Source organism: Echinops telfairi, unplaced genomic scaffold (assembly GCF_000313985.2).
Source record: "Echinops telfairi isolate 266 unplaced genomic scaffold, ASM31398v2 ScPeMD7_12;HRSCAF=54, whole genome shotgun sequence".
Taxonomy (NCBI): domain Eukaryota; kingdom Metazoa; phylum Chordata; class Mammalia; order Afrosoricida; family Tenrecidae; genus Echinops; species Echinops telfairi.
Window position 1 is genome coordinate 757732 of NW_022103909.1, and position 17015 is coordinate 774746.

The 17015-nt window shown below is 57.3% G+C and overlaps 1 protein-coding gene across 1 annotated transcript; it reads left to right on the forward strand.

Annotated features, from left to right (window-relative positions):
- Window positions 1-8548: 8548 nt before the first annotated feature.
- On the forward strand, window positions 8549-16518 carry LOC101656519 (keratin, type II cytoskeletal 71). Its single transcript, XM_004711356.1, has 9 exons — window positions 8549-8980; window positions 10724-10938; window positions 11598-11658; window positions 12174-12269; window positions 12576-12740; window positions 12866-12991; window positions 14482-14702; window positions 15538-15572; window positions 16325-16518. Exons 1-9 carry the CDS (start codon window positions 8549-8551, stop codon window positions 16516-16518), a joined length of 1545 nt encoding a protein of 514 aa, XP_004711413.1.
- Window positions 16519-17015: the final 497 nt, after the last annotated feature.

Below are 17015 nucleotides of genomic sequence, written 5' to 3' on the forward strand. Positions count from 1 at the left end.
GGGTGCCAAAGCCACAGGTAGATCCCACAGGAGCAGACACTCAAGGAGGCAAGGACCTTCCACACAGGCAGAAAGCCCGGGCCGACCGCCAGCCCCGTGAATCCATATTTCTAGCCTCCAAAACTGTGAGAAAATAAATGTCTGTTTGGGAAAGCCACCTCCTTGTGATACTTCTGGTACAGCAGCACTGGATAACTGGGGGAGGGAGCCCAGGTGGCTTCGTGATCCGCGTGGTTGGCAGTTTGGATCCAGCAGCACCTCCTCGGGAGACAGACTGGGCCTTCTACTCCCGTCAACTGTGACGTCCTGGGAATCCCACAGGCGGGGGCTGTGGGTCCGCATGGACTCGGTCAGTGGCGGTGGGTTTTTGAGCGAGAACGCAGACGGCGGCCCCACCCATTGGAAAGGTGTGTGGGTTCCATTTTTCCCCCCACATCCTCACTGACACTTGTGATGCTCATTTTTAATAACATTTAAGCACGCGGTGACTGGTGGGACCAGACACCAGCCAATCAGAGTAGAGATCAGCCACGGACAGCTGAGGCAGCTCTGCCAGTCAACCCTGACTGGACAGCTGAGCGCACAGCCCCCCATGCGGAGACACACATGACACCCATACATGCACCCTCTGATATGCCTGTCCTAGGAACACACACACCAGCTGACAAACAACACTGACCATTTGTGAATGAGCCTTGGAGACCAGGGCCGCAGGCGCGGCGAGTCCTGCCCAGCCTGGGAGGAACCTGTTAGGGCATTTTGGGGTGGTGAGGTAAGAGCGGCACCTGGGCAGCCGAGGGTGTGGGTCCTATAGACCCAGCTTGACCCAGGGGAAGTCAGGAGGGCGCCGGGAAGTTTTCAGAGGCACGTCTTGGTTGACCTCACAGAATGTGACAAGGCTGTCTTGGAGTGCAGGCGGCTGGAAGAACAGCCCAGGGCAGGAACTCAGTCCAGAGTCAGATGCGTGTGAGAAACACTGAGTTGTCTATGTCAGCATTCTCCAAGAGTCCTGGTGGTGTAGGGGTTACACATGGGGCTGCTAACTGCAAGGACAGCGGTTCGAAACCACCAGCCGCTCCACTGTAGGAAGACGGGAGTTCGACTCCCACAGAGTTACAGTCTCAGAAACACACCTGGGGGGTGGGGGGGGGAAGGGGGGCAGATCTACCCTGTGCGATAGGGTCTCTCTGAACGGGCACTCACTCAATGCCAGTGAGAGAAGCATGCCCCGACCCCATCATCACTCATGTCCTGGAATGGCATTTATCTTCTTTCAAGGAGCAAAGAAGACTGCTAAGGGACTTAAGCAATCATGGCGGGGGCGAGGGGCGGGGAGAGGAGTATAGGAGAAATCAGCCCTGCAATCAATGTCTTGCAGAATCAGCTGTCAGGTTGCCAGGCTGAGAGGGCAGGTGGAATGTGGGAGGACCACTCTCTGGTGAACTTTGGACGCATAACCTTAAGGTCAGTGGTTCAAACCCACTGGCCGCTCCAAGGGAGAAAGACAAGGCTGCCCGCTCCCATGAAGAGTTACACCCCCAGAAACCCTATAGCGAGCTATGAGTTGGAATCGGCTGAATGGTAGTGGGTTTGGTTTGGAATTTGGTTCCGTCCAAGAGGCTACTGCAAAAAGTTCCAGAAGAGTGGAGCCGGCCCACACTGTGGTGAAGGGTGCAGAGGAGACAGAAAGAGCGGGCAGGTGACTTTTGAAAGTAGGTGTACCTGGGAGAAGGCAGGCTGTGATACGGGCTGTCTTGGGATTAGGGCACCCATCTGGGGTCAGCTTGGGGTTTCACAAGACAGCGCAGGCGTCTGAGGGACGAGGGTGGATGGAAACCAGAGTATGGGGTATAGAGTTGGCCAGGTGCCTGCCTGAGACGCCCATCCTTGAGAAAGTGGATTCAGGGTCAAGGCCGCGTGCACTCTGTCACCAGGTGGCCTGGATTTGAGTCTCGCTGCTCGCTCCAGCTGTGCAACCTTGGGTAAGTCACTTAACCTCCCTGTCTTCCGCATCATCATCTTGGGGACACGAGTAATAAGAGCGCCTGCCTCCTAGCGGGTTGCGAGAATTAAATAAATTGATATGTGTCCAGATTGCCTGGAACCGTCGCTGGCACCGAGGTAGCCCTGTGTAAGTACTGTCATCATCATCATCATCATCATCATTATTTACGAAGGGCCTCCCCTCCACCTCGGGAGTAGGTGGAGAAGGCATGAGCACCCCCCCACCCCCCTTTGAGGATGAGGAAACAGAAAGTTGTGAGAGTGGGCCACGGTCACACAGCTCGCGAGTGGTTGAGGCAGGACAGGACCTGGGTGCTCAGAGCCCCAAGACCAAGCACTTCCCTGGAGGCTTGAGGGTGCGACTGAGGGAACGCGATGGGCAGTAGGTCAGAGGAGGAGCATCCGGCCAGCAAGAGGCGTGAGGGGAAATGAGGCGACAGGGGGGGCCAGAAGGTACCTCTCTGGCAGGATGGTGGGCCAGGGACAGTGCACAGGGCCTGGCGGGACAGCCGGACTCTGCCTTTTATAGCCCAACACCTCTGGTGAGCTCACCTTTGGCCTTGGCCAGGAGCGTGAGCTCACCTTTGGCCTTGGCCAGGTGCAAACCTGCTGAACAGCTCTCCTGCCCCTGGATGAGTATCTCAGATTGTGGCGAGTCCCCTGGGGGGACAAGGGCTACACCCATCCAACTGGCCCCTGGCTGAGTTCCCTGCCTGCCTGAAACTGCAGCAGGCAGGGACAGAGCCCGGGGACTTCGTGGGCAACATGCCAATGTCCGGAGTCGTCCACTGAGGAAGGCTGACAAGACCGGGGCTGATGTCATCCAAATAGCTGAGCTCATTCTCCCTCATTTCAGAGACAATTGTTTGCCCGGAGAACCAGATGCCCCTCTGTCAGTACCTCCACCCTCTCCTGGTCTTGGGACTCCTGCCCACACAGCAGCCGGGTTCTGTTGCCGTGAACATGCTCTGTTAGGCCTCAGAGGCTACTGCTCTAGTGGGTCCCCATCACTCCCTGCATCCCACACATAACCTGGGATCAAGGGTCCCTCCACGCACGGTTGCTCTTCACTTGTAATTGCTCGAGACTGGAGGGTCCCCTCCTATTTTCAAAAATGACCTGCTTCCTGCTAGCCGGGCTGTTCGCAGCCTAGAATCCCAGCCCCCTGCTCCAGGAAGCCCTCACGGACTCTGTGTCCCGGCGCTCGCCTCTTCTCGGTGCATCCCTGCCCCGTCTCACTTGGCAACCACGGCTCCCCTCTCCTGTTGCCATCTAGGTGCCATCAGGCTGGTTCCCATGCACAGCAACCTCCTGGACAACAGGACAAACGCCGCCTGGCCCTGCGCCATCCTCACAATTGTTCCTAGGTGGGAGCCCATGGTCGGGGCCACCGTGTCAGCCCACGTCAGTGAGAATCTTCCTCTGTTTCCCTGCCCCTCCACTTTACCAGGCATGAAGTCCTTTGCAAGGGCCTGGTCTCTCTTTGATAGCATATCCGATGTAGGCGAGACCCCGTCTCTGCACGCCAGCTGCTGAGGGGCATTCTGGTGGCACTGCGTTCAAGGCAGTGAGTGACGTCTGGTCTGGCAGCCTGGGGTCCTTTCGATCTTCTTGGCCAGCACCATCAATGGAAAGCATCGGCTCTCCTGCCGTCTCCCTCAGCCACTGTCCTGGTTTCGCCTGCAGGTGAGGCAGTTGACGGCCGTGGATTGGATCGGGCTCACCTTTGTCCTCAAGGGCCCGTCCTCGCTCCTCCATGCTTTGCAGAGACGGCCCTCTTGAATTGTATGACCTTCTCTTTCCCTTTTCCCTCTAAGGCCTTCTCTCTGCAGATTCATCAGAGCCCAGAAGGAGGGGAGCAACCAGGGGGTAAAGTGGGGCCACGAGTCACAAAGGAACGTGTCACATGGGTCATTTTCCCAGGGGTAGTAACAAAACTACCAACCAAGTTACGACCTACCAGGGAGCATCACAAAGTCCACGGAGGAGCTCCGCAATGGCAGTACAACTCGGCAGCGGAGGATCCGTGGCCCAAGATGATACAGGTGGCAGTGGTGGCCTTGGAGAGTGTTTCGTGGTGTGTATTTTTGCCACAATCAGAAAAAAAAAAGTTACATGACTGAGTTAGTTCGTTTCTTGTGCCAACCTGGTTGATAAACACATGTGGGATTAATTGAAGGGCAGAGGGATAAATGGCTTGGTAAGCCTCACCTTTATAGAGTTCTCGGGTCTCTTGTTTGTGATGGTCGCACCAGGGTACAGCTGCCTTAGCAGTTCCCTGCTTCAGCTTGCAAGACTGACTTCCTACAAGACATCCCCAAGGAGAAGCCACATGGACCTATCCCGATGCAGCCCTGGGTGCTGGAACAGCCGTGTGGAGACCCCTGCCAGTGCTGAGATGCTTATTCGTTCACTGACTCAGCTTTCCTCCTGCAGTCGGCATCATTGCCTCTGTTTTGTGAGGTGGAGGACTTTGTGGACTGGTGTTGGGTTAATGTTGGACTTGTGGGCTTGGGCAGCATTGGGTAGGGATGTTTTCTTGATGCACACTTGATCTTTACATAAAACTGTCTTATACATAAATTGCTGTGGATTTGTTTCTCTAAAGTACCCAGACTAATACAATGACCTAACAATGAGAGCGAGGAAGAAAATGTTCTAGAATTGGCTGCAGTGACCATTGTACAATGAACTCTTCTTGATCCGAATGAGTTATTGGATTATTGGGGGGACGTGTGGATGGAGTGTTCATAAAACTGCTGAATCAGGGGCAAGGCTCTGCAACCCAGGCTAACTGTGGCCCTGATCTGGTTTTTTTATTCCAAACCCCACACCTGCTTCCTCCCTTCAGCAAAACACAAAGGCTCCAGGAGCCCCACCTGGGTCCACCCTTCCTGTGGGTGGCCCAGAACCCTTCTCTTTCCTCCTCAGTCATCGGTCCGCAACAACATCACTGGGTGTTTCATTCCTAATGGGCAGTATCTGATTAACTCATTCACATGGAGGAGCTAATGACTTGTTAATAGCTTGATGAGCTGCTTCTTTCAAGGACACCAGCATTTAGAGGGGACCCAGAGACTCTAAGTTCGTTGAGAACAGGCGGCTTTGTACTTCCTTTGTCACCACTTGGTAGACGCTACATTTGTGATAAGTCAATACCAATGGGTGTACGGTGAGATAAACATCTGCATAGAGTCTCCTACAGGAGAGCCCTTACACTGAGTAAGCACTTCTTAGGGATGGCTGTCATTCATTCACTCATCTATTCTTTTTATTCTTTCTAACGCAGCATTTCCAATCACAAAGATGGAGTGAGCAGAGAGTTTCTTTGAGTCTGGGACCTCAGCCATGGCCCATCCCATAGCACGATGAGAAGAGAAGAGAGAGAAATAGAGGCCAGGCCGATGGTTTAATTCCATTTTATCCCTTACGATCAATAATTAATGACGGCCAGGGGACGCTAGCCCTTTTCATAGATGAGGATATGCGATCGATCGCCACAACTATCCCGTGAGGAGATTCTTCTCCTGTTCCCAGTTGCGGGTAGCTGAGGGTCAGAGAGGTTAGGCAAAGCTGCCCTGCTAAGGGGGGAGTGGAATTCAGACCCCTGGGAAGGCCCCTGGCCCCTCTCTGGTATTTTACAGTGGAAGCAGGTCCAGGGGTTCCTAAAGGCAAGCCACCTCTGTTGTCCGGCTGCTGCCTTGGTAAGGGGCATCTCTCTTCCCATACTGGGAGTCCTGCGCCCTGAGGCTGGCTCTGGACTTGGCAGAAAGGCCCAGGAGAGGCATTGGCTAGGGAACCTGAGACCCAACATCCACACAAGTGCCAAGAGACAGAGGCACCCAGGGTACAGAGGAGAGGATGGGTTGATAGGGATGCTGAAGGCTGCACCAAGGAGCTGCTAGGTTGGGACACAGTTCTGAGAGCTACGAAAGGCCATGAGCACCATCCCAAGCTCCTAGTGAGAACAGGGCCTGACTGTACAGGGACTTGATAGAGGCTTAAGGAAGGCAAGTGAGGCGGGAAGAAAGAAGGGAAAAAAGGAGGGGGAGGGGGCGGGGAAGAAAGGAGAAATACACTAGGTGGTCTCTGTCTTCGGGAAGCTTCCACTCCCCCCAGGAAGGAAAGCTACCATGACACCTGACATGACCTTCAAAGCAACTTCAGGGGAAGTGCCCAAGAACTAGGGCTCTAGGAGATGAGCAGAAGTCAGACCTGGGCTATGCTGACCCATGACGCCCTCCTGGAGGAGGCAGTATGGGAGAAAAAGAGAATGAGAGATTGGGAAGGGGAACGAGGGGAGGCCAGGTGAGAGACAGGAGAGAATGAGGAGGTGGGTGGAAAAGGTGGGAAAGGGAGGAGAAAGAGAAAAGCTCTGGGGGCTTAGATAAGACAAGGAAGGCAAAATGTGGGGGAAGAGAATGGATTCCAACTCTACAACATAGACCAAGGGAAGGGGCACGCCAACCAGTCTGACTCTGGGGTTCCTTCCTTCTATGCTACCTACTGGGCCCAGAGCCATGGCTCACCCACGGGCCCCAGCCAGGGCTTATTGGCCAAGGGCAAAGTCCAGGGCAGCAGCAGGGGCTGACAAAGGCCCCAAGAGCACCAGCAATGGGTCAGGAGGCACCATAGAGGAATGAGATTGCCCGGTCATGGGTCCATCACTGCGGATGGTGGCCCGGGACGGAGGAAACCGTGCTGGCATCACAGGGCAGGTCACACCACTGCGTGGGGGCGGGGGGATGGCAGTGTTCAGTGGGTCACCGCTGGGGGGTTTCAACCGGAGCTGTCTTGAAGAGGCCTGGACTCCTGGGAGGCCCCTGCCAGTCTGCGTTCTTGGCTCCCTGGAACCTGGAGAGGCAACAACCATTCACTGCCACGTCGGGAACGGCCCCTCCTTTTGGTCATTGTGGCAAATAGCTATGTAATGAAACACGTGGCCACGTTCGGGTGGACATTCCGTTGGCATCAGTGGTGGCCATCATGTTGTGACGAGTTGCCATGGAGTGGGCGCTGCCTCGCTCGCCCGTGGCGACCCCAGGAGTCACCAAAGGAAATGCTGCCTTCGTCATCTTGGGTAGGTGTGAGTCCAGCCCTGAGCCGTCCATCTCCTCGAGGGCTGCCTCGTTTTCCCCGATCCTCCGCTCTCCCAAACTCGCTGCCATTGTCTAGCCACGGGTCTTTCCCCAGAGGATGGCCAAAGGAAGCAAGATGACTTTTCAGCATCTCCATTTCACAAGGACACCCGGTGGTAGGAGTCTTGGAGTGGATCCTAGTCCCCTCAGCAGTCAGATAAGGAAAACGGGGAAATCCTTCCTTGAGAACCCCAGCACACAGGCCGCGCGCTCTCTTTGCTTCTCTGTACCTCTTTCTTGCTGAAAGTGCACCCCTTGGAGAGATGAGTCATCAGAGGCATGGAGGCCAATGCCACGTCGAAGTCACTGGGGAGGCGGGGAAAGGTGCACCTGGGGTCTTGGCCTCCTGCCTGCAGACCCAGAACCAGACAGTCAGGCACCGAGGACAGGTGGAGCCAGGACAAAGAGTAGGGCTGAGAGTCAGGTGGCCATCACAACTCTGCCTCCCCCTGACCAGGATGTGTCTGAGTCAGGACTTAGTTGAATCAAATTCAGACGGCGACGACTGTGGGGCAAAGAATCGCATGTCCACTGCGAATTTCAACGTTGCCACCTTCCCAACGCCTTCCTCCTTGGTCTTCCTCTTTCTCTCCAGCCTTGCAGGGCTGGACAGCTGTGAACTGCCCCTGGCACAGGCTCCAGCCTGCCTTACTGTGGGAGTTTGAGAGCCCTGAAGTGTGGAGTCCCCGCTCCTCAGAGAACTCACGGAAACACACAACCCATATGCCCACAGTTGGTTCCACTCAGTCCCCTGCCACCAAAGAGGGTCACTCCATCCCCAACACCTGGGCATAGAGCGGCTGCCCTCTGTGTATCTGGAGAAGAGGCTCTTGTGGGCTGTGTCCCCAGGTGGACTGGCAGAGGGGCGAATGCTTGGACGAGCGGCCCATTTCCCGGAAGGACGAAGCTGGGGCTGGGGTCTCCAGATCCCTTACTCAGCAACCTTCTCTGTTGTCCAGGACATCTGTCTACATTCCATCCCACACCTGTCCCCAGAACCCCCAAGAGGAAGCGAGGACACCCGAGAAGATTCGTCAGCACGGGGAGGGTGAGGTGTCGGTGACATCCCCCTGGAGAAGTTAGGCCTGGAGCAAATTACCCTAGAAGAGCAGGTTAATTAGTTCAGGCCCAAATTACACGAGCAAGGCTTGCAAGCCCAGCAATTTGCAGGTTTCGTGTTGTTTCAGAGGTGGGGAAGGCTCGATATCTAGCTCAGCACAGAGAAAATGACTTCTTGCTCCCAGGCAAACCAAACCCACGAATTAAGCTCTTGACGGCCCATCCAGGAGCCCTAGTGCCAAGCACATAAAAGGGGACCCACCAGTCCTCACCACAACCAGCAGGACCCTGTGGGACTCTGACTTCTCCCTTCCTTTCTGCGTCCCAGTACCACCTCCACCAGCAACATGAGCCGTCAATTCACCTGCAAGCCTGGAGCTGCCGCCAAGGGGGGCTTCAGCGGCTGCTCAGCAGTGCTCTCTGGGGGCAGCTCAACCTCCTACCGGGCAGGGGGCAAAGGTCTCGGTGGGGCCTTCGGCAGTCGGAGCCTCTACAACCTGGGCGGTACCCGCACCATCTCTCTCAATGGGAGGAGCGGAGGCTATGGGTTCGGCCGGGGCCGGGCCAGCGGCTTCGCCGGTAGCATGTTTGGCAGTGTGGCCTTGGGACCTACATGCTCAACCGTGTGCCCGCCTGGAGGCATCCACCAGGTCACGGTCAACGAGAGCCTCTTGGAACCCCTCAACGTGGAGCTGGACCCCGAGATCCAGAAAGTGCGGGCCCAGGAGCGGGAGCAGATCAAGGCGCTGAACAACAAGTTTGCCTCCTTCATCGACAAGGTGGGTCTGCCAGGGGCCTCTCAAGATTTCCTCTCCTCCTTTCTACTCTCCTCTCTTCTTGGTACCTGAGGTTTTGTTACAACGGGAAAGACTGAAGCTTAAAGATGGCTAAGACAGGGGCTGTCCCGATTAGGGCGACTTGTGGAAACTTCTGGAAGAGGCTGGTCAGGGGCCCCAGCAGGAGATCCAGAGGAAAGAGACTAGGGCTGAGGGCACGGGAATCCACCTGAGCAGCTGGGAGGGTGCTCTTCTCCCACTGCGTGCTGCCCCTGTCCATCAGCCAGTCAGCCGAGGGATGGGGAGCGTGGGTGTGTGGTCATCCTGAGCCCTGTGACGCAGGCGGGGCTCAGCTCTGGACTGTGTATCCTGGCCATGTTTAAGGAGCTCTTCAGAGGCCTCTGGAGTCAGACCTGGTTTCAGTCACCAGCCGTGTGGCTTTGGGAACCTCTCTCATGTCTCGGTGTCTCCATCGCCTCGTCTCTAAAATATCTGGACAGAATAGCCTTCTGCTTAGGGTGGCTGCCAGGGTTGAAACATGAAACTCGCGTGGAGATCTTGGCACAATGTGCCACCCTAAGTAGATCCAAGCGATGGCTAGTGTCAACAATCCTCGTTATCTCTGCAGGGCTGGGGAGAGGCCAGCGCAGTGGGGAGAATCAAAGGGCTGGAAGCAGTCCCAGGGAAGATCAAGTGCAGATAGGCCCTGGAGTCTAAGAACCGAGTGTACCCCTTTCACAGATGAGTCATCAGAGGCATGGAGGCCAATGCCACCTCTAAGTCACTGGGGAGGGGGGGAAAGGTGCGGCTGGGGCCTTGGCCTCCTGCCTGAAGACCCAGAATCAGACAGTCAGGCACCGAGGACAGGTGGGCGCAGGACAAAGACTAGGGCCGAGAAAGTTGAGTGGCCATCACAACTCTGCATCCCCCTGACCACGATGTATCTGAGAGAGTTAGGAATTTCATTGAATCAAACGAAATTCCGACGGAGACGGCTGTGGGGCCGAGAATCGCACGCCCACCGTAAGTTCCAGCTACATTGCCCTTTGTCTGTGATTCTGACCTTGAGGAACACGCAATGGAAACCAGGCTCCTGTAGAGGAAGCGAAGTCCAACGTTGCTAAAACTGTGGCCCCCAAATCAAACTATGCGGACCACCTCTCTCTTGTCCATTTTCTGGCCCCATCAGGGGTCGTGATGGAAGAGGGGTGGTGTCTGTCCACCTCTTGCCATTGCCCTGCCATCTCTGAGAGAAGATGTCTCTAACAAGGGAGTCAGGGGAGAGAGGAGAAGCTAGGATCAAAGACAGAGGTGAACTTGATCCAGGGTCTTCACTCCCCAGAGCCCTCTCTTGAGCATTGGCGTGCTATTAACTGACCCCCATCTTCAGGATGGCCGCCCTAGCCAACGAGGGGGGAAGGCCTGCCCTGAGCTCTGTCCTGGCATTCCCAGGTTCTCGCAGGCCCCTCAGCTGCTCTGGCCATGGTGGGCTCTGGGTAATGGGGTACACATGGCTTTGTGTAGTTTGGACCCTGACACTTGTCAAACTTTTCAACATTGGGAAGTTGCTAAGCTCCCCCCTGCCACCGCTTCTTCTTCATTGAGTAGAGGTGGTAATTCTGGGACCACTCCCCTCCGCCCCTGCTGGCAGCAGGGGGTGCAGAGGGAAAGTCAAGGAGAGAAAGATGAAGTGCTGTGCCTTGGGGTGGCAGGTGTGACTGTGTCCATGGGGGCTTTGGGTTCCAGGTGCGGTTCCTGGAGCAGCAGAACCAGGTGCTGGAGACCAAGTGGGAGCTGCTGCAGCAGCTGGACCTGAACAACTGCAAGAACAACCTGGAGCCCATCCTGGAGGGCTTTATCAGCAACCTGCGGAAGCAGCTGGAGACGCTGTCCGGGGACAGGGTGCGGCTGGACTCGGAGCTGAGGAACATGCGCGATGTGGTGGAGGACAACAAGAAGAGGTGAGTGAGGAGCTCCTTCCACGGGGCTTGCGTCCTATGGGCCCGGGCAGGGGGCCCCCACATCTGCAGCAGGCCCTTGGACTTTGGGGATGGGGAGGCCAGTGTCCTGGGTCACAAGTAGCTCAGTGGCTTTGACAAGCCTCTGGGACTTTCTCCCTGCCCCTGCCACCTCTGAGATGGAACCTGGACAAATATCCAGTCCACAGGGCAGGTGTCAGAGCGGTCTGACTCTGGGGTGAGGGAAGCTCAGGAGAATCCCCAGAGTGCCACATCCCTGCCCCAGTCTCCTGGTATGTCATGTCCTCTTTGGTACCACGGGGGTAGTTACATCGACCTCCCAGCAGGGCAGTGAGGAGCAGCTGAGGAAACTCAGTGGAAGGCCCGTGGCCGTTTGGAAGGTGCCACTCCCCTGTGCTCCGAGGTTTTCCCACGGGACCCTCACCACGTGTGCTCGTTTCCACATCTCCCCAGCTGGAACTGTGGCCATCCTTTCTTATACACTTGGTGGCCAAGTCCCACTCCTCCGGGAAGTCCTCCTTGCCTGGCTGGACCCTTGGGCCCCCTCTGTTTGACACACCACTCCTCACTCACGGTCTCCGAGGAGGGGAGGGCTCTCGGGCAGAGCTTTCACACCTGACCGAGCCCTGGCACTCCCACAGGTACGAGGAGGAGATCAACAGGCGGACCGCCGCTGAGAATGAGTTTGTGCTGCTCAAGAAGGTGAGGGGTGCGGCTGTCCCAGAGGCTGGCGGGAGTCGACGAGGCTCTCTACTCCCCATCAGGAGACAAACCGGTTCACCAAGAGCGTGAAGAAAGGCAGAAACAAGCCCCCGTGAGGCCGAGGCAGGAGAGAAGGGATACAAAGGCGGGAGGAGGATGGCGAGAGCGCTGGTTATGCATGCGCATGTGCATGGGTTATCCATCCAGCGGCTCCTTCTGCCTGGAGTACTGCGGGGCTAGGGGGGCTCCCTTAGGGGGGCTCCCAGCACAGCCATCAAGATCTGGCTCAGACAACAGATGGAGGGCCCACAGCACCCACCCTGGCAGAGGGAGCAGGTCCAGGGGGCCGGCTGGGCCGGACCTCTTGCTCCCTCATTTTCTTGCCCCTGAGCCCACCGAGAGAGCAGAGGGCTGGCTGCGTGGCCTTGCCTGCTGTGCAGGACAGCCAGTCTGGGTAGGGGTGTCTTGCTGGGTCCTCACCGGCGTAACCGGTCAATGGCTTGGGCATCTTTTAGGATGTCGACGCGGCATATGCCAACAAGGTGGAACTGCAGGCCAAGGTGGACACCATGGACCAAGACATCAAGTTCCTCAAGTGCCTCTTTGATGCCGTAAGTCATCTCCACTCCACTGGTCTGGGGGTGGAGCTCTATTCGTGGGGCTGGGAGAGCCCCAGAGGAGGGGGAGCCCCACGTTCACACTTCAAGGTCCGTGCCAATTCCAAGCGGCCTCTGAAGCCCCACCCTGAAGCCCCTCTCTCTGGCATGGCGGTGATCCGGGCTGGCTCTCAGTGGCAATAGCCTTGGGTTTTGACCCTTGAGGTCCACACCACTGGCATGTGCCCGCCTTGCTTGTGGGCGTGGGAGAGGCTGCTCCGTGGGAGACCAGCCCCAGGACCACCCCTGTTTCCCTCGCAGGAGATCACCCAGATCCAGTCCCACATCAGCGACATGTCCGTCATCCTGTCCATGGACAACAACCGCAACCTGAACCTGGACAGCATCATCGCCGAGGTGCGCAGCCAGTACGAGGACATCGCCCTGAAGAGCAAGGCCGAGGCCGAGGCCCTGTACCAGACCAAGGTGAGCCGGACGGAGATCCGGGACCCCGCTGGCCCCACAGCAGAGGCCAGGCCTATTCATGTGGCCTGGGGTGATGTCATTCTGCCCCCATGATGTCACCCGCCAACCCCACGCTGTGGTCTCAGTTCCAGGAGCTGCAGCTGGCAGCTGGCCAGCACGGCGACGATCTCAAGAATACCAAGAATGAAATCTCAGAGCTCACCCGGCTGATCCAGAGGATCCGCTCTGAGATCGAGAACGTCAAGAAGCAGGTCAGGGGCCCGAGCATACGTGGGGCTGGGGAAGGGGGCCAAGGGGGGCGGCTTCCAGCTTTCGGCCAGGAGATTGGAAATAGCCAGTGGGGCCATGGCCTCAGACCAACTGACCAGGGCAGCCGGGAGCCAGCTTGTCTCATGACCTCATAACCTTTGAAGCGCCTACCCCTGGCCGGTCTTCTGTAACTGCCCAGGCGGGGCTGGGCCCCACCCCTTCTCTGCCTTCCCTTGCTCTCCTGGCACCAGGGCTTGCTGGGCACTCTCCATGCTTTTGGAAACCTGCCCACCTCCAAGTAGGTCCCAAGGCTTTGGGAGGCAGCGAGAGAGCTGGCTGCTTGGTTAAGCCTTGTTTTCCCATGTGGCAAAGTCGGGCACATATTAGAGAGGGGCTTTATTCATAAAGGCTTGTGAGTTGAATGACTGAGAAGAAGAAATGAGCTCAGAGGGCAGCCCTTAAGGGGCCCCCAACAAATAAGCAGGGGGACCTGCTGGGGGCCCCTCTCAGGACTATAGGATGCAGCTTCCGTTTTAAGGCGGTGTGGAGAGAGGGAAGCTGTACGTACCCATAGCAGCAATCACAGCAAGCCCATCATCCCTCCACACTGAACCCCTCCCCTGACCCCGGGCGGCAAGAACCATTAACCCCGTTGTTACAGATGAGAAAACTGAGGCTCAGAGAGGGTCAGTGGATGATACAGTCAGTCGCCCAGCTGTGACTTGCACCGAGCTTGCCTCACTCGCAGCCCAGTGCTCACCCAGCTCGGCACACCCCCCACCCCCCGGGTGAAACACTTTGTGTCTCTGCCACCTTGGGCTCGTGGCTGAACCTCCCCTTGCAGGCAAAGCCCCGAGTAAGGTGTAGTGGGTTGCGCCTGGGGCTGCTTACTGTGAGGTCGGCAGTCGGAAACCACCAGCTGCTCTGTGGGAGAAAGAGGAGGCTCTCTACTCCCGTAAAGAGTTGCGTTCTTGGAAACCCACAGGGACAGCGCTGCTCCATCCTATAGGGTCGCCATGAGTTGCAGTCGCCTCTATGGCAGTGAACTTGGCTTTGAGTGCAGTCCTGCTCACAGCCAGGGCGTGGTAATGAAGCGCTTCCCTGGGAGCCGCCCTCCCAGTGCCCTGGTCTGCGGTCCTCTGCAGCCGAGCAGCTGCCGCCGTGGCACCCACCTCACCATCTCACAACGGCCTTGCCTTCCAAAGCCCATCTTACCCTTCCTCCCTTTGTATCCTCCGCACAGTGTGCCGAGTGGGTGTCTTTGCATCCCGTGCTGATGGGCCACCTATCTCAGGGGAGGGGTGGTGACATCACCGCTAACGCCTAGACACTCGAGGGAGGGCATGGAACCAAGGAAGAACTGGTCCTGGTGGCAGGAAGCATCTGGGTGGGGACCTGTGTCCCAGAATCTCAGAGAATGAGAGGGATTGTGATGTGGGTGACTCCCAACAACCCCTTCCGGGCTCCTCACATTTCCAGTTCTCTCTGTTAGGCTTCCAACCTGGAGACGGCCATCGCTGATGCCGAGCAGCGGGGAGACAATGCCCTGAAGGACGCGCGGGCCAAGCTGGACGAGCTGGAGGCCGCCCTGCACCAGGCCAAGGAGGAGCTGGCCCGCCTGCTGCGTGAGCACCAGGAGCTGACCAGCCTGAAGCTGGCCCTGGACATGGAGATCGCCACCTACCGCAAGCTGCTGGAGGGCGAGGAGTGCAGGTGATGGTGGAGCAGGGGGTTGGGAAGAACCAAAGAGGAACGTCCAGCACGTTCATCCAGGGAGCAAGGAGGCCTGAGGAGGGTGGGGGGTGGGAGGAGTAAGACTAGTAATTCACGCCCATGAAGAGTCCCTGAGTCGTGCACAGGATGAACACACTCAGCCGCTGGACAGACCCAGAAGTACTTCCAAAGGGAGCCCTGGCGATCGGCTTCTGAAAAGCCAGCCCCTGCAAACCCCACTGAGCACCGTTCTCACCCCGACAGCTGTGGGGCCACCATGAGCCGAATTCACCGTGACAACCCTGCTGTGTGTCCCCCAAGGCTTGAGTGGTTCTTTCACACCAGGCACTGCGCAAACTACTTTCCGTGGATTGGCCCATGCGATCCTTACCACTTCCCTAGGTGCACCTGGGGACACTAGATCTAGTGTCCGAACCACCACCCTCAGAGACAGCACCCGCAGCAGCCTGCTAGTGCGTTAGACTTTCTTCCAGCTTCCTTACCTGCTCAGGTGCAATCAATCAGGGCCATCCCGGAGAAGCCTTACTAGGCTCCCCAAAGTCCAGCATGGTGTGGGAGCCTAACCCTTGGCAAGAGTGCACATTTCATTTCATGCAAACTATTCTGGGACTTGGGGAGTTGCCTGGTTCTTCCAAAGAGTCACGGTTGACTCCCAAGTAGCTCAGATTCTTCTTGCAGTAGGGAGCCCCGGGGTTCAGACGCCATTCAAGCCCACAGCATCACCAGCTCTGAGGGTTCCCCCTCGGCAGCCTCCAGGCAGAAAAACCTGACCCTCTGATGACTGACTGTGCTCTCTCATTTCTCTCCTTAACAGGATGTCGGGAGAGTTCCCCTCCCCTGTCAGCATCTGTAAGTACTAACGTTCTTTATCCTAAAACCGTAGAGTCTGAGGGCTATAGAGGATCTGAGACCAAGATGGGGCTTTGGACTCCCATGAAGAGTTAGTCTCAGAAACCCACAGGGGCAGCTCTACACTGTCCTACTGAGTCACCATGAGTCGGCAGTGAGTGTTTTTTCTTTAGAAGATCAGAGAGGGAAAAGCCTTGCCTAACATCACACAGCAACCACCTGGGCTGAGGCACGGGCAGAGCTCAGGTTTCCAGACTCCTCGCCCTCATCACTCGGCTGCTTCCAGGGCATGGCAGTGAGGGGGGCCCAGTGCCTTGGAGACGGGGACACATGGACATTACAAGAAAAATGCTTTATGGATCTGTGTGAGGCCAGGGGAACTGGAATTGGGGAGTTTGGCTCAGATCTGGGCTGAGAAATCTGAGGAGGCAGGAAGAATCCAAGAAAGGGGATCTTAGAGATAAAAACTACTGGGGCTCTGGGTCCAGCAGAGACTGATAGAAAGGTCGGCGGCGAGTACCCCAAATCAGAGGTGAGCGTGTTGGTAGCCAGACCCCCCAGAAAGGTCTCTGAGGTGAAATGGTGCGAGGATCAGTCCTGGGGTGCAGGATGCGCAAGGAAGTGTGTTTGGGGCCTTTTCCCTCTGTGGGACAACTGGCCCTGCCCCATCTATCCTGAGGGGGGGAAGCCTCCTCCCGTCCCTGCATCCCCCAGCTCCCCTGCACAGACCTGACCGAGGCTCTCTTCCACAGCCATCATCAGCAGCACCAGCGGTGGTTTCCGGCCCAACTCGGTCAGCGGGGGCTATGTGGCCAACAGCACGAGCTGCATCTCTGGCGTGTGCAGCGTCCGCGGCGGGGAGAGCCGGGGCCGTACCGGTGATTATAAGGATGCCCTGGGCAAGGGCTCCAGCCTGAGCGTCCCCTCCAAAAAAGCCAGCCGATAGAGGGGAGCCCCAGCCTTCCCGCCACGCCCGTGACCCCACTGTGAGCCCCACGCTGCCCTTCCCCAGCCCTCTGTCATCTCTGCCTGCACCTGTCTGCACCCACTGGCCCTGCTCGTTTCTCCCAGCCTGTGTCTCCCTGAACCCAGACAAGGCTGCACTATGCCACCTGGGGAAATGCCTCTGCAAATTCCCGACATTCCCCTCCTTGGCTGCTGGGCCCGTCACACCTCCGGCTTGGATCCCAGCTCCCTGGGTCTCAGCTCGAGGTCCTCTCCCACACTGGGATAGAAGGAAGCTGAGTCTCCATTTATGAGGAGGAGACCGGCGGACAGGCAACCAAGCGTGGCCAGGGCCCCATTCAGCCCTGGCTCCGGCCCACGGCTCACTCAGAGCAGGTCCCTTGCTTCTCCCTCCTTCATCTAGAAGCAGAGGTGGCACCCCCCCCCACACCCTCTGGTTCTTAAAGACCCACCCTATTGCATGACCAATAAACAGCA